The following is a 21,661-nucleotide window of genomic DNA, read 5'->3' on the forward strand; positions in this document are numbered from 1 at the left end:
GACACATTGGTAGAAGAAGGACAAAAAGAAGGAGGTTTGTTATTCAATTCATTCAAATGATTTGGTTTTAATAAAATAGGTTGTTGTTGTTGTTGTTGAGTTGGTACAGTAAGTTCATGTTTTTGACATTCTAGAGTAGAAGATCTACTTGAGGCAGAAGATAAACTTTGACTTGATTCCCTTGAAATAGTTGTTGGTAAAGGTTCTGGTGTAGCAGCAGCTTTGGCAAGATCGTTAATCATCGTTTTGTTGGCTTGGTTTATAGGTAACCAAACGTCTACTGAAGAGTTTCTATGTATATTGGAAGAGAAATGAACCATTCAAGTTTGTATATATAAAGGGATATAAAAAAAGAAAAATAAAAAAATAAAAAAGAAAGAAAGAAAGAAAGAAAGAAAGAAAGAAAGAAAGAAAGAAAGAAAGAAAGAAAGAAATAGAAAAAAAGTTGTTTTCTTTTAAAATATATATATATATATAGAAACAAGGAAAGAAAAAAAAAAAAGAGAGCGAGAAAAAGAGAGACAGAAAAAAAAAAAAGTTGGCATGGAATAGGTGAGATCGGCGGACAAAAAAAAAAGTGTAAAAATGCCTCAATCTGGGTGGCTTGAATTTATGAAATACTTGAATTTTATCCAATGGCATTATTCGCTTGCCTAAAGCTTAATATACTTTTTGTATCACTCTCAAATGACAACCTACTTTATTCTTTTGGCGCCCTTCCAATAAAAATGAACCTACTTTTGGCTCATGTGGTCGATGATGTCTTTTATTGCTTATCTCAGAACCAAAAAAAAAAAAAAAGACTCATCTATCTCAGAAGTCGATCATCACAATCATAAAAAAAAATAACTCATATATAAAATTTTTTGATTTCTCAATTTAGTCTTATTTCGTCAGTCGTTACCATATATTCGAGAAATAAGATAAAAGTAATATTTGTTTTATTTCATTTTAGGGACTAAACTTAATTTATCAAAATCATCATCATTAGTAGACTTTCTGTCTTATCATCATTCATCCAAAAAAAAAAAAAAAAAGATCATAGAAGCATCATCGACCTTTATATCCTTGTACCCATCAACCTTTCATAGAATCATCAGCAACCACATTATCATAATCATTGTAGCCACTAACCCATTATATCATCAACTCATTATATCATCAACCCATTATATCATCAACTCATTATATCATCAACCCATTATATCATCAACCCATCATATCATCAACCCATCATATCATCAACCCATCATATCATCATATCATCAACCCATCATATCATCAACCCATCATACCATCAACCCATCATACCATCAACCCATCATACCATCAACCCATCATATCATCTACCCATTATATCATCAACCCATCATATCATCTACCCATCATATATTAGCAAGACCAACCAAATATAAAGTCAAAATACATATTGTTTTATTTTTGAGTCCATTTAAGCATCAGCTTCAAGAACATTGCGTTCAGAGACATAGATACCATCCAAGAATTTACGAATATCCTTCTTCTTGACCAAACAAGATTGTTGAATATCAGCAGCTATAGAAAATAGAAACAAAAGAAGGAGAAAGATTTAGTAATTCCTTGTATATATTGATGTTAATTAATATAATCCTTACCACATTGAGAGACAGCTTCCAAATCGTTACCAGTCAAAGTCAATTCATCCTTTTGGTTGGCTGAGGCAGCAACAGTAACACCTTCACGCATCTTGACACGGAATACGACCTTTTGACCCAAGAAGTTACGGATTTCGACGTCCTTACCATCGTTGTTAATAATACAGTTGATGGGAAAATGCGCATAAACGTATCGCATCTTGTATTGGAAACCCTTGGTCACACCAATAATCATATTGTTGACGAGAGAACGAACAGTACGGATACAAGCAACATGCTTACGACCACCATGGTACACAACAAATTTGAGCTTGTCCTTACCAGCAAACTTGATTTCAATGTTCAAATGGCGCAAGTTCTTGTTCAAAGTACCGCGAGGACCAGTGACAGTGATGTCGCGAGCCTTGATGGCAACCTTGACACCTTGAGGGATGATGAGTTCGTCGTCTTGATAAATATCCTTCATGCCTATTTAGGAAAGAGTATTCGTCAATATCATCCATTCATATATGCACTCATTCATCCATATATAATTCATCCATTCATCCATTCATCCATCCATCCATCCATCCATCCATCCATCCATCCATCTATATATTCATCCATCCATCCATCTATCTATCTGTATATCCACTTCGTTGTATTTCATTCGTTTCGTTGATCTTTTATATAAGCTACTTCTACTTTACCGAAATGGTCACTGATATGTGGTATGTAAAAAGGAAGAAAAAAAAAAAAAGGGTACTCCCAGCAGCCTTTCCCCGCTTTCACACAACCCAGATCTGTGGGCCAATCAAATCTTCTGACCGATTTGGTAATTTCCAAAAGTATTTCACTCAGGTGATCATTCTCATCGTCATTATCAAATGTTATATAATGACTTTTTTTTTTTTTTTTTTTTTACTGTTGTATGTTTCAAACATAAACAAAAGGACCACGGGGATCTTTTTTTATAACATGAATCACCATCATCATCATCATCATCATCATCATCATCATCTTCATTGACTATTTTTAAAAGGAGTCAACATCAATCATCATGAACATCATCATCATCATCATCATCATCATCATCATAAAACAATTATTATTGGTCATAATCATTATTAATCTGAATGTAACTGCTATTGTTTCTGATGGAAAATACCATTAAAAACTTATCATTGGACTTCAGTATCAAAGAATGGGAAGGAGGCCTGCATCTAAATGATATCATTCAAGCTAGCACTGAGACATACATTTCATCCATCCAAAAAAAGACCTCCTTTTTTCATTGAATCAATATGCCACGTGTTTATCTAGTTATAATGCCTTTTTTTTTTGTTTTCTGTGGGACATAAACCTGAACATAGAAAGTAAATAAATACACAAAAGAAAAGAATGACTCTTTTGTTGTTTTCTCCTTTTCCTTTCTTTCTCTTTTTCCTTTTTTTTTTTTTCCTATTTGCTTCACCACCGCCACATCATTTTTAACAGTAAGCCAAAATGTCTTACTATCCAAGTAGTAAGTTCACCTTCTCTCAAATGAAAATATCATCATCCATATACTCATCTTTTTTTTTTTTTTTTTTTTTTTAGTACATAATAACTATTACAATAGTTATTCACCAGTTTCAATGTATGGAACAGAAGCTTTATATAATGATCCTATGTATGGAGTAGACCCTAATTACGCTACGAATTATAATCCATCAATAGCAGTACCATCAGCAACAATGGCATCCTACCCTCCTCCTCCTCCTCCTCCTCCTATGAGTTATCCATACCCACAAGCCTATTCACCCGCAGCAGCAGTGGCAGCAGCAATCCCTGGTTATATGCCGTACTATAATTACTATCGCGAACCCAACGTATTAAATCGATTATTGAATCGTGCTCGTTATGGTACTGGATCATACTTTGGTAATCCATACTTGCATACCAGAGTCACATTTGATCCCCATGGCAACCGAATTTGGCCCGAAGGAAATTATGTCAGCTCTGTTAAAGACCTTTGGAAAACCAGTGATCCTTACGCTACTCCATCATGATGATGATGATGAATGATGATGATCTTTATTGTTATTATTACATGAAAGTTGGTTTGATTATCAATTGAAATGATGTAACAAAGTTTATATGTATATATATAGATATAACACATGATTCGAACCCAGCGTGTGAAGAGTAGTTGGATTTTTTTTTTTTTTTTTTTTACGCTTGTCTTCTTTTTTTCTCTCTCTCTCTTCCTTTTTTGTACCTTTTTTAAATGTCACTCTATGATAAATTGCTCCATGCTTTAACCCATTATCCAATGTAAGCACATCTTTTTTTTTTTATTTGTAAAAATATAGACTTCATTATTCTCCCTTCTACCTTTATATATATATATTACTTTTTATTCTTTCTTCCGTCTACTCACCCACTTTAATCATTCATTTTTTTTTTGTGAAAATAAAATAAAAAAAAAAGCATCAACAGATATATTTTTACTCACTCACTTCAACCTCTTACTGATACTTTGGTCGCTTTCTTATGTTTATAAAGTGATGAATTAGGCATCTTGCCTTGTGCTCCCAATCTTTCTGAAATCCCATCTGACGCGCAGCAATATTATCCTTTATTGGTAGTGGGTTGCAAACTTGGCTTCTCTTTTGATCAATGGATGGTCCTTTTGAAAGAAACTCAAGAACTATTTAATGACTATCGACTCCACCATTTTGAAGTTTTAGACATGACTGATACTTTGGAACAATTGACACGGGTTATGGTACTATTGAAACCAGATAACTATACTGCAATGAATATAAGGTAAGGAATAATATAAGTGTATTAATGAATGAAGTGAAATAAATGGTAGTATAAGATTGAAGACTGATTCGCCTTTTTTTTTTTTAATGGTATTATATATAGGAAACAGATGGTTGTACGTGGTCAAGTATCTATACCAGAGGAACTCAAATTGATTGAATTGATGTTTACTATAGCAAAGCACACTAAATCTTCTATAGCATGGTATCATAGGTAATATATACATTTATAAAAGTAACAAAAAGGAAATAGTCCACCCCTTGAAATATGAATACTAATGTAACTTTATCTGTCCTTACTTTAATTCAAACAATGATAGACAATGGTTATTTACATTCAATAACAAACAACACATGAATGATATGGATATGGAAAGAGAAATACAACTTTGTCAACGATGCATTACTCTTCACCCACGTAACTATTATGCTTGGAATTATCGACAATGGTTAGTGGCATTGATGATCGAACGCGACAATGGAATTTTACAACAAGAATACCATTCAACATGTCAGTGGATGGAAAAGAATATCAGTGATCATACCGGAATACGTCATTTGGAATTTATTTTGGACAAATGGATGGTATCGTTATCAACATCTTCTTCAATTCAATCATCACCACAAGGATCGACATTGTTGTCTGATCATCATCATCAACGACAGATTATTCAATCACACGTGGCGTGGTTGACAGCTTTGTTATTACGATATCCAGGGCATGAATCTTTATGGTGCCACCAACGATTCTGTGCTACTTTATGGTTTCAATATCGAGACAATGATAAACAATGGACGGATTGGGCGAACCAGCAACATAGATTTATTCAACAAATTTTGGACAATGAAAATGAACAACATCAATCACTAGATCTCTCGAATTATCAACAACAATTGGGATTTTCTTCAAAGTATGGATTATGGTTATGCTTTATGGTAGGACAAGAACATGGAAAGGGCAAAGGAGAAGAAGATCAATGTGTTTACGTACTTTATTTGCAACAGAAATGATGGCTTTTTGTCTTTTTCTGTTCCGAAAAAATAAAAGGAAGGGAAAGGAAAGGAAAATAGGAGAAAAAGGAAACTTACCAAACGGGAAAAGAGGGAAAAGAAAAGAAGGAGATTAGTCTTTTGGCATATGATTCTATCCCTTACCAACTAACTCACTTTCTGACTATTTTTCTCCCTTTTTCTGTATATAGGAGATCAAGAATGATACTGGCAACAACTACAATAAAAGGAAACTGGAAAGTCTAGTGGATAGGTATATAGCTCAAATACAACAAGTGGACTCTTCTCCCATCTATTTACGTTATTGGAAACATCAATTCTTATCAGCATCATCATCATCGACTAGTCCTTTGAAACTCGACAGGAATGATAATTCACCTCCTCCACCATCATCATTATCATCAGAATAGAATAGATATTATTTATCTGAACGTTTATTTTTTTTTTTTATGGGACAATAATAAAACAAGAGATTTGTGGAAAAGATTAGTGGTGTAGTTGATGGCTGGTTCTCCCCTTTTTTTCGGCTACAGAGGTTGTATATATTGTTGTATAAAAGATCTCCTTTTGTTCATTGAAAGAAAAAAAGAAAAAAAAAATAGGGTTGACCAAGATTTTCTGGTATGGTCAAGTGATTGTGAGGGTAAAAAAAAAAAAAATAAAAAAAATAAAAAAATAAAAAAAATATATGGTCTATATTTGGTTGATGCTGATTTATATCATATGTATGATTTTTTTCTTTTTTTAGTTGGCTAATTTCTTGATCAACGGTATTATTATTAATATTATTATTAGTATGATATTTTAATATGCTAGATGACCCCATGTGTATGTCAATATTTTTCTACCAAACGCAAATGAATGGCGAACCCCCAAATGAGATCGACAAGTTACCGGTAAAAGTGCATAAAAATGTCGTGTTAAGGATAAAAGATCATCAGGGTCAAAGAATGATTAGGCTTTTTTTTTTCTTTCTTTTCATCATTTCTGTCAACTTCATCATCATTACCATTCTTGGTATCTTTATTATTATAATTATTATTATTGATTTCTAATATGAGTCAATTCATGAAATAGAACTTTTTCTAATGTAAGGAACAAGTAGAAAAAAAAAAAGCAATTAGACAGGTTTTTTTTTTTTTTTTGTCTTTCGTTTTATTTCCTTCTAGAGAGGAGAAAAGAAAGAAAAGAGAGAAAAAGGGGAAAAGAGGGGAAAATGTAGCATTATCATCATCGAACGCGCAATGATAATAACAATGATTCATTTGAATTTGATTGGATTTGGAAAATATATTCAAAGTTTGTTTCGCCTAGATCTAAATCATCCAAAACTGGGTAAGAAAAAAAAAAAAAGGAAGACGATACGATATTTATATATATATATTTGTTTAGTTGTTTTATTTGGTATTTTGTTCAAAGCAAGGGGGAGGATATAAAAGAAACAGACTCCTTGAACTATAGACACATTAAACGGTGATTGAAATTCGAGGTTTACCATTGCCTCAAATAGAAAGCAACTAAGAAAATGAATCAAATCCTATAATGATCCATCATTCTTCTTTATTCTTTTTTTTTTATTATCAAGAAGATCTGATCTGATGATGATGATGATGATGATGTCAATATCTACATATATGATTTACTTTAGGCATTAGAACTTGGAGATCTTGATTTATTTATGGATTATGCAAGAATTTTTGCGTCTTCATATTAACCATCATCTCAACAAAAAAAAAAAAAAGACCACTTTAAGGCGATGAGGTCCTTCTTTACACACATGGTGATGATGGTGAAAGTGAACAAATTCCTTTGTTCTCCCCGTTCCCCTTTTTCTCTTTTTTAGTAACCTCCTTGTTTGCAGAATTATAATTAGTATAAAAACTGTGAAAGCACCGGAAAAAAAAAACTGCCACTCGTAATAGTAGTTGATAATTTTAGATCCTAAACAAGAAAAAAAACATTTCTCTTTTCTTTCGTTTTCTTTCTTTCTTTCGAATTACGTATATAATTTTTCATTATTGGGATTTTCTACCTTTTTTACATTTTTCTTTCACTTTTTTTTTCAAATCTACTTCCCCCAATCTTAACCCTGACATATTCATCATTTATATACAACAAAAAATATATATACATCATCCATATAGAATCACTTCCTTTTTTTTTTTTTTGTATATCAACTTTACAAGAATCATCTTCAACAACAACAAAAAATATCGTTAATATCATCTTAATCAACAACAATAATAACAAAATTATGTATCCAACCATCGAGTTATCCAATCATCAAGTCGGTGAAGATGACGCGACTACCCTTTATCCAGAAAGTCATACCACAGTCGATAGTACTCTTGTCACCCATTCAAAATGTAAATTATTTTCTTTTCATTTTATACGTTATATGCACTTTTTTTTTTTCTTTTATCCTTGAATCATTATACTCCTTTTCCTTTCTATTCTCCCTCTTAAAAACACTCCGACTCACATCACTTTCTTTTTTTTTTTTTTTTTGTTGTAGTATATCGATTACTATTAGCTCGATTATCCGATTCAGGTTATCTATCACAAAAAAACGAAAAATCAACAAGTATCACTAATGGAGATGATAAGGATCAACAGCTTCAACAACAAACTGATGATTTTGATAAAACAACAGTCGTCGACGATGATAATCAAGATGAAAAAGAAGATCCATATCGATGGCTTATTCTATTAGGTGGATTCCTTGCTCAAGCCATTAGTATGAGTACTTTATCAAGTTGGTAAGTTTCTTTTATTGTATTTATGATGTATTATCATTCATCATCATGTCGATGGAAATATTAATATTAAACAAAAAACAACATTGGATACTAACTCAATTTTTTATTTTATCTCTCTCTCTCTCTCTCACACAACTATATATATTATACACGTTTACTTTTTTTTTTTATTTGGTTCTTTAGGGGTAAAGCAAATATATACATTACATATGACCATCATCATCACCATCATCATCACCACTATCATCTTCATCATCATCGTCATCTCTATGAACGATTGGATGACAGCTTTTTTTTATTTTACTTACTAATAATACTTTACATATTTGTATTTATATTTTTTTTTCCTCATTTGCACCTTCCGTGATCTACCGTCGAACGATATGATTGGTTTGCATATAGGGATTATGCAAGATTACTATGACCGACAAGTCTTCAAGGGTTCCGTGGATTCAACTCAACTTTCGTTTGTGGGTACAATTGGATTTAGTTTCTGTGGTCTGATGGGTCCCATCAGTCAAATCATCACCTCGGCAATTGGTCCAAGATGGGTTTTATTGATTGGTACTATTCTTACTTCAGCTGGTTTGATCTTGGCAAGTTTCTCGGTAGAGGTACAAAAATAGGTTCCAAAAAAAAAAAAAAAATAATTCGATATGCTGGATTACCTTATCAATATCAGGGTTCTCTTGTGTTACTATGGAGATGAGACTAAACACTCCGAATACTTTTTTTTTTTGCTGAAAATAATAGGATTCTTATTTTAGATACACTCATCATCTTCTTTTTTTTTTTTTTCTATTTATGATTAGGTTTGGCACCTTTACATGACACAAAGTTTGATTCATGGAATGGGAGCAGCTTTACTTTATATTGTAAGTTAAAAAAACATTACAATTTTGACTGGATGATAACTTTAATATTATGAATTCTAGGTTTCCATGTCCTTATCTCCACAATGGTTCAATAAACGACGGGGTTTTGCAATGGGTGTCATGGTGAGTGGATCCGGTGTTGGTGGTTTGATCATGCCTTTTTTGATGAACGAATTGAATGAAAACCTTGGTGGAGCCTGGTAAAGTATCAAGTTTTAATATTGATGATCATCGGTTGTATATCAATATTCATATTTATCTTTTTTTTTTTTGGATGAATCATAGGTGTTATCGAGTACTTGGTATTATATCTTTCGCCATTAGTCTTATCTCTACAGTACTACTCAAGGAAAAAAAGGAATCATCACTCAATAACAAAGCTGAATTGGAATCGGTCAAGAAATCTATTCGATGGAGTGATGTGGTTGATTTCAGTATTTGTAAAGACTCCAAGTTCGTTATCTGGTGTGTGGCTGGTAATTTGAGCATGATGGCTTATTTTATCCCTGCATTTTTTCTTCCATGTAAGTCACCATCTTTTTTTTTTTTTTTGATGATACTTATCTTTCTCTCTTACTACAACGTAGCTCATGCAACCAAATTGGGATTAACTCCTTCTCAAGGTTCACTACTTGTCGCTGTCTTTTCTGCAGTCAATGTGATTGGTCGAGTCATGTCGGGGTATGTAATGATTACCAAAACTGGATGCTTTTCCCTTATTTCAATCATGCATGAAAAAAAAGATAAATGTCTGATCCACCTCTTTTTTTTTTTTTTTTTTTTTAATAGTTACTTGGGTGATCATCTTGGTGTGGTCAATATCGATATTATATTCCTATTTGTATGTGGAATGAGTTCATTGTTTATTTGGTCTTTTGCGGCTTCCTATGCAGCATTGATGATATTTATTGTTACCTACGGATTTATGAGCGGTGCTGTATTCTCGTTATGTAAGTTCGGTCATAAAAGAAAAAAAAATAGGATGATGAGTCTTATAATATTCTTTTTATCTTATTTTATAGTGGCCCCTATCACTGCAGCTATTACTGGAATGGAAAGATATCCATCAGGGATTTCTTTATACCTTTTTTTTATGACGGCTGCAAGATTAGGTCCTTCAATGGCGGGTGCTATTCAAACAGCTACCGATAAGAATTCATTCTTTGCTCAACAACTATTTACTGGTCTTGCCTTTGTTCTTTCTGCAGCTGTCACTGTGTCTTTGAAATTCAAGCTCAAGCGTGGTGTATTTGTAAAGATATGATTTATTTGCTCTCTTGACCTTATCTTATTCTTTGTACACTGTTCATCGTCATCATCATCATCATCTTTTTTTTTTGATATATACGCAATATTTTATTCCTTTCTATTATACGCTTATATAGTTTTTTTTTTTTTTTTACTAGAAAATTACGCCTTCACACTTTCCTATTAGTATAGCTTTGTTTTCGTGTTTTATTTTTTTTTCAACTTTTTTTTTTATTCATCCATGGAAATTGTATTTAGTTCAATCATCAACTCTCTTATTTATTTATTTATTTATTGTGTTTTGTTATAAAATACGTTCATGCGTCATGATATTGTTATTCTTTTCACTCTCTCTCTCTTTTTTCTTTTTTTCTTTTTTTTTCCCTTATCATCATCAATTGACTTTATGTCAGTTCGTTTCCTGATTGATAAAATGTCCTTGTGATAATATACTATTGTCAAAAATGTTTGATCACGCTTTTCTTATCTAAAAAGTCAAACTAAGGATGTTGGATTATGGAATTAGGCTGTGTCACTTTTCTGGGTTTCAACACGGTGAATAATAATCCTTTTTTCTAAAATTTCACTTCTTTCTTTCCCTTTTTTTTTTTATTTTATTTTTTTTCTTTCTTACTCCCTGTTTTTATACTATTGTAATAATATTTCCTCCTTTCTTTGTTTGTACCTTTAACCGCATTAGGTTTTTGGTTGGAAAACATCCAAAATCACCACAACATTACAAGACTGACACCAGTTTAAACAAACAAACTAATCTCAATGGAGCTACCATGGTCCAACTTACTCGCCATGGCCAATGCATTGACAGGAACGCCTTGGTTATATTTTGTTCTCTATCTTCAACTGTCTCTTCACTTGTCATGTTTCCAAATAGGTTTACTTATGGCTTATCTCTACATGGTACGTTGGATGGCCAATAATATTATTATCTATCTTTTCGATCGTCTTTCTCGTCATTACAGCATTTTTTTAACTTTGTTTTGTATCTTGGTCGGTATATCTTCTCTTTTGGTTTTCTTCATCCTTTCTTCTTACTCAACATGGATGACGAATGTCGACAAATCTCCTTCTTCTTATTATTGGTATCTCATTTTGGCTTCTTTGACTCTCTTTGGTTCTTTTTATCTTTCTTTGGGTGTTTTGGTCGAAAGTGTCATTTTGAAAAGCTGGGGTGAATATCGAATGTATTTTTACGGTAAGGATTCCTTTTTTTTTTTTTTTTGTTTATGTCATCTATTTTCTCGGAATATCATGTACTCATCTGTGTTTATGCGTCTTTTTTTTTCCCACTATCGTCAACAAAACAAACAACAACAACAACAACAACAACAAATAGGTCATCATCGTTCCTGGTCGGAATGGACAGTCGTATGCTTGACAGGTATGGTTGGATTGATCTGTTTTCTTTTATCAACTTTTACTGCTGACAGTGATGACGATGATGATGAACAACGAGATACAGTTTCTTATCTTCTTGCTCCTCTATTTACTGGTATGATTACATTTGGCGTATGTGTCATGTGCCTAATAGCTCTTTTCAAGATCCAATCCATGCCGTCTGATCCTACTTCTTTGGGCTTGACTCCTTCGACCCCTTGGTTATTGAAGAATGCAGTACTAAATCCTTCTGATCTATTACTAATGCCATCCTATTTTGCTCCTTACAAACCTTACAGTCTTTTTGGTGAACCCTTATCCCATATCTCGGAAGAAGATGCTAGTATGGTACAACGTATGACAAGTCATCCTTCGCTGATCCGTGAGTCAAGCCGCACAAGCTCTCAATCAGCTTATTCTTATACAACAACTCCGCTCTCAATTCACAATAGCAACAACAATAATGGTACCTCATCATCCTACGGTGCAACCATGATGAATCCTACTATCGACCCTCCTAATTTCTTGTCATCATGGCTCAATTCAACTCTTTGGTCAGGACGCCGACTTAATAATACAAATACAACTTACTCTTATGATCCTGTTTCTTCTCCAGTGAATGATGATGATGTGCACAACAACAATGACGATAGATCATCCAATTTACATCATCAACAACAACAATATACCTTGACACCTTGTTGGGATACGGTTCCTTCATATGAATTGGCATTGTTCTCATTTACGGCACCTGACATGCCTTCGATCGCCATGCTTCCATTCATCATGTCCTGGTTCAACAATAAAAGCAACACTAACAGCACTAGCAATATTACTGGATCTGTTCGATATTCTACAGCAGCTGCAGCAGCCACCGCCAATATGGCAAATATTTTTACTCCATCCTTATCCGGACCTCTTCTGATCAATCCACCTCCTATAGATAATTGGAAATTACTCTCACTTCAATTGACAATGTTCCTCTTAGGGTGCGATTCGGCCATGCTTCAAATGTTTTTACTTGTTTATCTATATGTCTGTTTGAATTTGCCCATGTTTTTAATTAGTTTGACTGGATCCTGTATTATTCTATCTGAAATCTTGCTTTTGACAACAGTGACAAAGGTACTAAAAAACAAAAAAAAAAAATATAAAAAAAGAAGATAATAAGTTAATGATTGAATATATTTTCTATCTATATATATTTGTTAGTGGATTCATGGTACCAATTTTACTGGGATGACTTCGCTTATTCATGCCACCTTGATTATCTGTTCATTCTCTTATTTATGGCTTCAATCCGATAATGAAATCACGATGATTGCATCTTTATTACTTCCTTTCCTATCAAGTAAGTAATTGGTGAAAAAAAAAATATCAGTTTTTACGATCAATAATTTTATCAAATCATATACCTATATATACTCAATCTTCAAATCTTTTTAGGTGGTGTTTTTTATTTGGCTTGGTTAGTGGCTTCAGATAGAGTCAATACTTTGGTATGGTCGGATCAACAACGTATCTGTCAAAGAGCTATCTTGTCTACATTATTCTGTTATGTAGGGCCTATGGTGGGAGCTTGTCTAACTGGTGCCATGATCTCGTCTTCTTCTCATTTGTCATCATTACCTTATACGTCCGATAATCTCTTGAACAATCCAGTCGCATTTTCCTCAGTGTACCATTCATCCATTGGACTCTTGGCCATAAGTTTTGTGGTTTCCTGGGGTTGGTCTGCTGATGATTGAATTCATTTTTTACTACTCTGATTCCTTTATTATTATTATTATTATTATTATTATTTCTTTGTATATACCTTCTTACTTTTATCTTTTCCTGTATCACTCTGTTTATTTATTATATACATTTCATTATTATATATCCATAAATATGAAATAAAGAAAAGCAACATTATGTACATTCATCTTTTTTTTTTCAAATTTCTCGTTATGACTTATATTGATTGTTGGTTGGGTAACATGGAAATGGAAAGGTGGTTGAAAGAATTAGCAGATTGAAGAGATTTTTCTAAATGTCACTTATAAACGCTGAAGTGATCTTTCTACTCTCTGTCACGTCTGAGGATTCGATAGTGAATGTTGGACCTATAGATTTTCAACCCGTATAATGCGTGTTATCGATGCTATCGACTGTGAGTATTATTACATTATATGGGTCGTATCATCACGCAGCCAATCTATTATACAGTAGAATATCTTGGATAAAATACCATTGTCATTGGTTATTGACCTTTTCATTGGGTAGAAATAATTTTTATTAAGTTAAAAGAAGAGATATGTATTTGTGAATGAATCTAATAATATTCTAAGTTCAATGTAATGGATGGATGAGAAATAAAAAAAAAAAAAAATAGAGGTAAATGCACGATAAAAATCATAATAGAAAAAAAAAAGTTGAAAAATAATGATGCTGAAGAAGCACAGAGTAGAGTCATCATTGTCCTATCCAAACTTTTGTCGAAGCTTATCGTATTGTCGTTTGTCCTACATATTTGCATGAACAGAATCCATAGAAATCGAAAAAAAGAGAATGTTTTTAATATCATGAATTTTTTTTTGATGATGGTCAGCCTTACGTGAGGTAAAACACTAGGAGAGACTCGGGTAAAGGCTGTATTAAAATGATCCATGGTGACGAAAATGTCATCAGCACTAGCAGATTTGTCCAATACAGTGACACCATGTTGATAAAACTTGCTTCTTAAAGAGGCTACGGCACTCTCCCGTACCAAAGATGCCAAATCAGCACCACTATTTTAGGACAAAAAAAAAAAGTCAATGAGAAAAAGATCCTAAAATAGATAGTTCTTTTTTTTTTTTTTTTTTTTTTTTTTTTTGGTTTTACCTAAAGCCTTCGCATCTTTCATCATCGGCAACAGTTCGTAAGGAGATTTCGGATGATAATGGAGTATTTTTGGTCAATTTGGTCAAAATATCTAATCGTTCTGCAGGAGTAGGTAATTCTACATATAATAATTTGTCCAACCGTCCAGGTCGAAGCATAGCTGGATCAATCATATCTAAAATTAGATAAGTATCATCGTTAGTTTTATTTCTCGGTTCGGTCCACATCCCCCCCTTTTTTTTTTTTCTTATTACCTGGTCGGTTGGTGGCTGCTATCACATAGACTTGACTTCGGTTTTCCGCACCATCTAATTCGGTAAGTAATGTATTGACTACACGAGCTGATGAATCAGTCTATCCACAAAAAAAAAAAATAAGTACTATTGCATTTTTCTGTTCAATATTTACCTGTTGATCATCTCGTCTAGAACATAATGCATCTAATTCATCAAAGAAAATCACACAAGGGGCAGATGCTCTTGCTCTCGCAAATACTTGACGTACACCACGTTCACTTTCACCAACATACTATTAAAAAAAAAAAAGAAGATTCAGTTACGATCATTCTCATATTATTATCTATATTTACCTTGTTCAATAATTCTGGACCTTTCACAGAGATGAAATTGGTATTACTTTCATTTGCCACAGCCTTCGCCAACAAAGTTTTACCACAACCAGGAGGACCCCATAATAATACACCGGCAGGTGATGTGATACCCACACGTTCAAAGAACTCGGGATGATTGATAGGTTCTACTACCGCCATTCGTAATTCATCACGTACATATTGTAGGGCTCCAATGTCATCCCATGATACATCCGGCACAGTTGCAAATCCTTCTCGTTTGGATGATGGTTGTACCTTGGTCAATGCAATCTTAAAATCATCTTGTGTAATTGCTAATGATTCCAATTGAGCTGGTGATAATGGTTCTTTGTGTGACTGGATAAACTCAGAGATCGCCCGAAGTTGTTCTAATGCTGATTGTGATTCGAATTCCTCTACTGTTGTTGTTTTGATCGCTTTGTCTTCAGTTGTTGTTTTGTTATCATCAGTGTTGTTGGGTATGATTGATGGCTGTAAAGTCGTAGTTTCTTGTCCCATTGTAGTAGTTATCGAATTAGTCCCATTCTCGCCTTGTTCATTCGCATTTGTGATACTGGTGACCAAATCCGTTGCAGATGTTTCATCTATGTCCATTGCATTGTCGTCAACCAAGAGAGGGGAATTCATACGTGACTGAGACAGGGATATTTGTCGTAAATGCTTGAAAATTCTTTTGACTGCAATCACACACCAGCTGTAGTGATCAATGCTTGTAAATCAGCACCTACATAACCGGGAGTAGCTTTGGCGAGTTCAGCGAAATCAAAGTCACCTTCCAACCGTAATTTGCCTGACAATACTGATAAGATCCTACATAAGTTTATATATTAATTTTCTTGACTTTCTCCACATTTCAACATTCCATTCTCTACTTAATTTTATATCCTTACTTTTCACGAGCTTTTTCATCTGGTACTCCCATACTGATTTCACGATCAAACCTTCCAGCACGTCGAAGAGCAGCATCCAGTGAATCAGGACGATTGGTTGCACCTATGATCATAACAGGTTTGTTGTTGGTCTTTTCCCACGAGAGATCTAATTAAAAAAAAAAAATAAAAAGAATATATGGTAACTATATAATCGAAATATACATATACAGTCTTCTATACTTACCATCCATACAGGTTAATAATTGTGCTACAATTCGTCGTTCCATTTCTCTTTGAGCTGTTTCCCGTTTTGGAGTAATGGCATCAATTTCGTCAATAAACAGGAGACAAGGTGCGCTTGCCTAATAGTAAATAATGGTAGTAAAAAAAATGCATTATAAGTTTGAATATCGTATACGATATTCATTTATTCTTTCCTTTCTGTCTTTTTTTTTTTTTTTTTTTTTTTTTTTTACCTTTGCATCTTCAAATACATCTCGGATCTTTTTTTCGGATTCACCAGACATGCCAGATACAATGGAAGGAGCCGAAATATTAATGAAAGGTACTTGTAATTCCTAATAAGGAATTAAAAAAAAAAGAAGTAAGTCACCAAAGAAGAAAAACCCAATAATCATAATAATTTGATTTATCTCTTTTTATCTTTACCCCAGCAATGGCATGAGCTAATCGAGTTTTACCACAACCAGGAGGACCATGTAATAAGACACCACGAGGAGGTTGAACACCAGTATGAATATATACTTCAGGATGAGCCAAAGGCATCGCAATAAGTTCCATGATTTCTTCAATACATTGATCGATACCACCAAGATCGGATAGCTTAGCATTAGGAATAAAAGCACCTTCACGTCCTTCAGCTATTAAACAAATATATTTGAATATTTAGACATTCTTTCTATATCAAGTTTCCCATCTTTTTTTTTCCTATACCTTTTTGTCTTTTAATTGCACCAGCACCTGATCCTTTGATTCGTCGTTTCCCAGTTAATTTTGTATCATCAATAGTCGCACCCTCATTCGTGGTTGCAGTTTCATTTCTCGTATCAGTTGAAGTCTCGTTTACCGAAGAAGTGATGGTATTGGTGGTCGCAGCAGGCGAGCTAGGCTGTGATGAACTTGGTTTGTGCATATTCCATAAATTGGTAACCGACTTGTTCATGGCATTGTTGTCTTGGGCAGGCTAAAATGAATAGTGTGTACGGTTAATATTGACAAGTAGGTTGGGATATAATCAAGCAATTTTTTTTTTTTTACTTACTATAGCATAGTCAGCATGATCGTCTTCATCTACGGACAGTTTTAGTCTAACCAAAAAAAAAGGTCGTGAGTTTCAATGTCACTATGGTTCAAAAATATATATATAGAAAAAAAAATTACTCTTCTTCGTCTTCTTCATCAGATAGAGTAGGGTCAAAGTTTTCTAACACTAATCATAAAAAGAAATACAAAGAAAGGGAGTTAGTAAAAAAGAAAAAGAAGGAATATTTGCTCGTCTTTTTTTTTTTCTGTACCTCGTTCAATAGCTTGTTCTAATTGTCGTTTTTTCATACGTCGTAATGAGCTATCAACAGTTTGAACATGATCTACAAGAGTTACCAAAGTCCAATCATTTTTGCCTTGTTCTTTGTATTGTGTAAAATATTTGGCGATTTTGAATTCCAAGGATCTTGACAAACGGCCTTGAGATCCCCCACCTGCTTTGTTGGATCTATGCATGGTGATTAACAAAGAATGAAGAGAAAGGGAATTGACAGAAAAAAAAACAAACAGATATTGAAATAAGCCCAGCCACTGCTGCACCCGGAACCCGGAGTCTCAAACAAGTCAATGCTTCCAAATTTGACCTGTTGCGGGGGGGACGAGGGAAGGGTGAAAAGAAATCGAATTCCTTTTTCCGCTGGGTTCCTTCCTTCTCTTTCATAATAGTTATCATGGCTAGAGTAAGTTACAAATTGAAAATTATAACTTGGAAGGAAAGAAGATCGATGATTACTGGAGGATGCTATAGGACAACATCTTTTAGACCGAAAAAAAACAACATACGATAATATTACGATTCGATACGATGATTTTGAATAATGGATGGATGAATATATAGATCAACCATCCATCCATCCATCCATCTAATTTAATCAGCAAGAGCAACTCTCTCTCATCCATCCATCCACTTTATTATTCATATGTAACGACGATAAACTAAAACATCAATTATTCTCATCTCTTGATTATTACGTGAACTTGATACTATTCGAACACAGCATACAATTGGATTAAATATAACAACATGATGATCATTTACGAACCATTACTTTCAACAACACATTGTCATCCTCCAGATTCATTTTTTTTCAACCTCCTTTTGTTTTTATATTTCTATGTTACGTTAGGATGAATGAACATGACATCTGATTTTTTTTTTTTTTTTTTTTATGATTTAGTTCCACGAATATCAAGTGGTGGGTCGCAAGCTCCCTTCTGAGCAAGACCGTACTCCTAAGCTTTACCGTATGCGTATCTTTGCTCCTAATGATGTTGTTGCCAAGTCTCGTTTCTGGTATTTCTTGGCCAAGCTTCGCAAGGTGAAGAAGACTGCTGGTGAAATCGTGTCTGTCAATGAAATCTTTGAAAAGCGCCCTGAACAAATCAAGAACTTTGGTGTGTGGCTCCGTTATGATTCTCGCTCTGGCACCCACAACATGTACAAGGAATACCGTGGTATGTCCCGTGTCGAAGCTGTTTCTACCTGTTATCAAGATATGGCTGCTCGTCACCGTTCTCGTTTCGGCAACATTCAAATCATCCGTGTCGCTGAAATCGCTGTGGCCGATGTCCGTCGTCAATACATTAAGCAATTGTTGGCTCCCAAGCTTGCTTTCCCCTTGCCTCATCGTCTCCAACGTGTTCAAAAGGCTCACCGCTCTCTCTTCCAAGCCAAGCGTCCCTCCACTTTCTATTAGGAACTTAGTGTCATGTAAATCTTCTCTTTTTACTTGTCCCTTTATTATTCTTTTTGTTAAGAAATAAAAAAAATCAAAATTCAAAGAGTTAGTTGTCATGGATTCTATCTTGTGATTATATGTGTGTGATGATAATAATGCTGATGATGATTCTTTGTGTGTATGATGACTGGGTAGAAGGATGACGAATGGATGATCTTTTTTTTTTTAATTTACTCTATAACTGCAATGACAATCTATGTAATTTCTGTAAGTCAAATGAAAGAAAATGGGTTTGTTTTACTTTGTGTTCGAATTTGGCATGATGGTGATGACTTTTGAGCGAGAAAGAGAAGACAAAAGTTTGATTCCAAGCTTATATGCAGGATGAAAAAATGGGATCAGTTTTTGGATTTTACAGCCAAAAATTTGGAACTCCTCAGCCAAACTTTGGCTGTAAAAAAAAATCGTCGAGGGGTCATCAGGCAATTTTTGGAAAAATCGATGAGTATTTATTGCACATTATCTGGCAGGATAAGTGATAAAATGGAATTAGATGATATTAGGCTACTTTTTTGAGAGGAATCCAATGGTGATCATTTTATGGGACGATGATCATTATTGGATGAGAAATGATGATATTGACATTTTTATTTTTTAATTTACTCTATAAATTGAGAGTTAAAGTATAAATTGTCATTAACACAAATGAAAGAGAAATTATTTCATCTATGTTTGATCATTTTTGAGCGAGTTGCAAAAAATAATAATAGATTTAACTAATAGGACGAAAGAAAGGCATGATTAAATAGAGGGTGCGGAGCCAAATTGCTCGAAACTGAGCTCACAGCTGCGTACTTCATTTTTTTTTTCGAGCAGGTCGCGTACTTTTTTTTTTTCCTCTTTCTTTTCCTTTTTTTTTTTTTTTTTGGATCGTCCATACATATAAATATATATATATTATATATTATGGCCTCTGCAACAACTGCTGCTCCAATGGACATTGATTCTTCTTCTGGTGTCAAAGACGATAGTTATGTCTTACCTTGGTAAGTAAATCGACTCAAATTGACATTAATGATATAAACAAATGGTTTGATCTTAATATTTTTTTTTTCTTTTATCTTGTAGGGTAGAAAAATATCGACCTATTATTCTCAAAGACGTGGTAGGCAATGAAGAAACAGTGGCTCGCTTGAATGCAATCGCTCGTGATGGCAACATGCCTAATATTATCTTGACGGTAAAAAAAAAAAAATATACCCATAAAATGTATCTTACCCTTTTAGATCCTACGACTTTGCTTATTTCGTATCTATTTGATTCTTAGGGTTTACCAGGAATTGGGAAAACAACAAGTATTCTTTGTCTTGCTCATGAATTATTAGGACCTGCATACAAGGAAGCTGTATTAGAACTGAATGCATCTGATGACAGGTATAACACCCCTCAAAAAAGATACAAGATATATTCGATGATATTGAATTCACCATATGCTTTTTTTGGATATAGAGGTATTGATGTCGTTCGAAATCGAATCAAGAGTTTTGCACAAAAAAAAGTGACTTTACCTCCTGGAAGACATAAGATTATCATTTTGGATGAAGCTGATAGGTAACAAAAAAAAAAAAAAAAATAGGATAGGCAATTGATGAAGAAGTAAATTATCCATCTCATTCTTCTTAACTTTATATATACATAGTATGACGGGTGGTGCACAACAAGCTTTGCGTCGTACAATGGAAATCTACTCAAATACAACGCGATTCGCGCTGGCGTGCAATCAGTCCAACAAAATCATTGAACCCATTCAATCACGATGTGCCACTTTACGCTACACCAAACTTTCAGAATCTCAAGTTTTAGCACGATTACAAGAAATTTGTACTGCCGAACATGTAAGAAAGAAAGAGAGAAAAAAAACGAATCAATGATGGTGTATTCAAAAAAAAAAAAAATGTTTTTTTTTGTACATTATATACCATAGGTACCTGTCACTGATGATGGATTGGAAGCTTTGATTTTTACAGCAGATGGAGATATGCGACAAGCCATCAACAACTTACAATCAGCATTTTATGGGTTTGGACATGTTAATGGGGACAATGTATTCAAAATTTGCGATCGTCCTCATCCTGTACTGATTCAAACAATGATGAAACAATGTGCTGATGGTAATGTACGTGCAGCTGGTGATATCGTTCGTGAACTTTACTTGAAGGGCTATTCATCATTGGATATCGTCACCACCATGTTCCGAGTCGTGAAAAGTTTTGATGAATTGGGTGATGAACTACAATTGGATTTTTTGAAAGAAATTGGATTTGTCCACATGCGAATTATGGATGGATATCAAAGTCTGTTACAGTTAGCTGGGCTTGTTGCCAAACTTTGTCAAGTCAAAACTTCAAAGACATAGTTTAGTGGTTTTTTTTTTATGTTCTTTTTTTATTTTATATCTTATATATATCGTATTCTTCCGCATCACACAATAAATACATATACTTTACATACTGTTAATTGGATAAGGGTAACTGACTTGGTGTTTTATTGATATATACATATAATGACAAGTTAAAGATGAATGAGAAAGGGATGTACAATTGTTGCTAACTAATGAAACTGTGGCAAAAGGAATAAATA

At 33.7% G+C, this 21,661-nt stretch overlaps 7 protein-coding genes across 7 annotated transcripts; 5 read left to right on the top strand and 2 right to left on the bottom strand.

Annotated features, from left to right (window-relative positions):
• Positions 1-1,412: 1,412 nt before the first annotated feature.
• Positions 1,413-2,101, bottom strand: BX664DRAFT_328384 (ribosomal protein L6, alpha-beta domain-containing protein; the record flags this gene model as incomplete). Its single annotated transcript, XM_051544593.1, has 2 exons — positions 1,413-1,554; positions 1,635-2,101. Coding segments are annotated over 2 exons (571 nt in total), but the record flags the coding sequence as incomplete, so codon positions are not given.
• A 1,708-nt stretch (positions 2,102-3,809) lies between these two features.
• Positions 3,810-5,920, top strand: BX664DRAFT_328392 (uncharacterized protein). Its single transcript, XM_051544594.1, has 5 exons — positions 3,810-3,929; positions 4,161-4,424; positions 4,527-4,637; positions 4,744-5,359; positions 5,429-5,920. Exons 1-5 carry the CDS (start codon positions 3,883-3,885, stop codon positions 5,432-5,434), a joined length of 1,044 nt encoding a protein of 347 aa, XP_051401333.1. The 5' UTR covers positions 3,810-3,882; the 3' UTR covers positions 5,435-5,920.
• Positions 5,921-7,688: 1,768 nt separating this feature from the next.
• Positions 7,689-10,332, top strand: BX664DRAFT_348135 (major facilitator superfamily domain-containing protein; the record flags this gene model as incomplete). The annotated part of the gene is made up of 9 exons (XM_051547567.1): positions 7,689-7,800; positions 7,950-8,171; positions 8,596-8,807; positions 9,006-9,068; positions 9,129-9,268; positions 9,354-9,592; positions 9,656-9,743; positions 9,858-10,018; positions 10,091-10,332. 9 exons carry the CDS (start codon positions 7,689-7,691, stop codon positions 10,330-10,332), a joined length of 1,479 nt encoding a protein of 492 aa, XP_051401334.1.
• A 588-nt stretch (positions 10,333-10,920) lies between these two features.
• On the top strand, positions 10,921-13,621 carry BX664DRAFT_328394 (uncharacterized protein). The gene is made up of 4 exons (XM_051544595.1): positions 10,921-11,529; positions 11,671-12,836; positions 12,924-13,062; positions 13,158-13,621. The coding sequence occupies exons 1-4, from the start codon at positions 11,094-11,096 to the stop codon at positions 13,457-13,459; spliced, it is 2,043 nt and encodes a 680-aa protein (XP_051401335.1). The 5' UTR covers positions 10,921-11,093; the 3' UTR covers positions 13,460-13,621.
• Positions 13,622-13,962: 341 nt separating this feature from the next.
• Positions 13,963-17,812, bottom strand: BX664DRAFT_357378 (P-loop containing nucleoside triphosphate hydrolase protein). Its single transcript, XM_051547950.1, has 15 exons — positions 17,594-17,812; positions 17,460-17,508; positions 17,341-17,386; positions 17,013-17,262; positions 16,728-16,939; positions 16,535-16,636; positions 16,303-16,420; positions 16,077-16,224; positions 15,878-15,996; positions 15,166-15,770; positions 14,985-15,104; positions 14,831-14,930; positions 14,577-14,751; positions 14,308-14,482; positions 13,963-14,215 (listed from the first exon to the last, which is right to left on the bottom strand). Exons 1-15 carry the CDS (start codon positions 17,796-17,798, stop codon positions 14,174-14,176), a joined length of 2,466 nt encoding a protein of 821 aa, XP_051401336.1. The 5' UTR covers positions 17,799-17,812; the 3' UTR covers positions 13,963-14,173.
• Positions 17,813-17,993: 181 nt separating this feature from the next.
• Positions 17,994-19,185, top strand: BX664DRAFT_328397 (60S ribosomal protein L18ae). The gene is made up of 2 exons (XM_051544596.1): positions 17,994-18,022; positions 18,521-19,185. Exons 1-2 carry the CDS (start codon positions 18,014-18,016, stop codon positions 19,037-19,039), a joined length of 528 nt encoding a protein of 175 aa, XP_051401337.1. The 5' UTR covers positions 17,994-18,013; the 3' UTR covers positions 19,040-19,185.
• A 773-nt stretch (positions 19,186-19,958) lies between these two features.
• Positions 19,959-21,536, top strand: BX664DRAFT_378576 (P-loop containing nucleoside triphosphate hydrolase protein). The gene is made up of 6 exons (XM_051548834.1): positions 19,959-20,067; positions 20,150-20,261; positions 20,349-20,455; positions 20,531-20,632; positions 20,721-20,916; positions 21,006-21,536. Exons 1-6 carry the CDS (start codon positions 19,988-19,990, stop codon positions 21,435-21,437), a joined length of 1,029 nt encoding a protein of 342 aa, XP_051401338.1. The 5' UTR covers positions 19,959-19,987; the 3' UTR covers positions 21,438-21,536.
• The last annotated feature ends 125 nt before the right edge of the window (positions 21,537-21,661 follow it).

The sequence above is a fragment of the Halteromyces radiatus genome, assembly GCF_025201355.1.
Source record: "Halteromyces radiatus strain CBS 162.75 chromosome Unknown BX664scaffold_3, whole genome shotgun sequence".
Lineage (NCBI taxonomy): Eukaryota > Fungi > Mucoromycota > Mucoromycetes > Mucorales > Cunninghamellaceae > Halteromyces > Halteromyces radiatus.

Bases quoted from the DNA above. Each gene is read 5' to 3' on its own strand.
- BX664DRAFT_357378 (XM_051547950.1), bottom strand. From the start codon at position 17,798: ATGCATAGATCCAACAAAGCAGGTGGGGGATCTCAAGGCCGTTTGTCA. The intron at 17,263-17,340 runs GTAAGTAAAAAA...TATTCATTTTAG, and splicing joins ATCATGCTGACTATGCTATA to CCTGCCCAAGACAACAATGC. The intron at 14,752-14,830 runs GTAATAAGAAAA...ATCTAATTTTAG, and splicing joins AGCAGCCACCAACCGACCAG to ATATGATTGATCCAGCTATG.
- BX664DRAFT_328394 (XM_051544595.1), top strand. From the start codon at position 11,094: ATGGAGCTACCATGGTCCAACTTACTCGCCATGGCCAATGCATTGACA. The intron at 11,530-11,670 runs GTAAGGATTCCT...AACAACAAATAG, and splicing joins ATATCGAATGTATTTTTACG to GTCATCATCGTTCCTGGTCG. The intron at 12,837-12,923 runs GTACTAAAAAAC...TATATTTGTTAG, and splicing joins TTTTGACAACAGTGACAAAG to TGGATTCATGGTACCAATTT.
- BX664DRAFT_378576 (XM_051548834.1), top strand. From the start codon at position 19,988: ATGGCCTCTGCAACAACTGCTGCTCCAATGGACATTGATTCTTCTTCT. The intron at 20,068-20,149 runs GTAAGTAAATCG...TTTATCTTGTAG, and splicing joins GATAGTTATGTCTTACCTTG to GGTAGAAAAATATCGACCTA. The intron at 20,262-20,348 runs GTAAAAAAAAAA...TTTGATTCTTAG, and splicing joins TGCCTAATATTATCTTGACG to GGTTTACCAGGAATTGGGAA.
- BX664DRAFT_328392 (XM_051544594.1), top strand. From the start codon at position 3,883: ATGTCACTCTATGATAAATTGCTCCATGCTTTAACCCATTATCCAAT. The intron at 4,425-4,526 runs GTAAGGAATAAT...TATTATATATAG, and splicing joins TATACTGCAATGAATATAAG to GAAACAGATGGTTGTACGTG. The intron at 4,638-4,743 runs GTAATATATACA...AAACAATGATAG, and splicing joins TCTATAGCATGGTATCATAG to ACAATGGTTATTTACATTCA.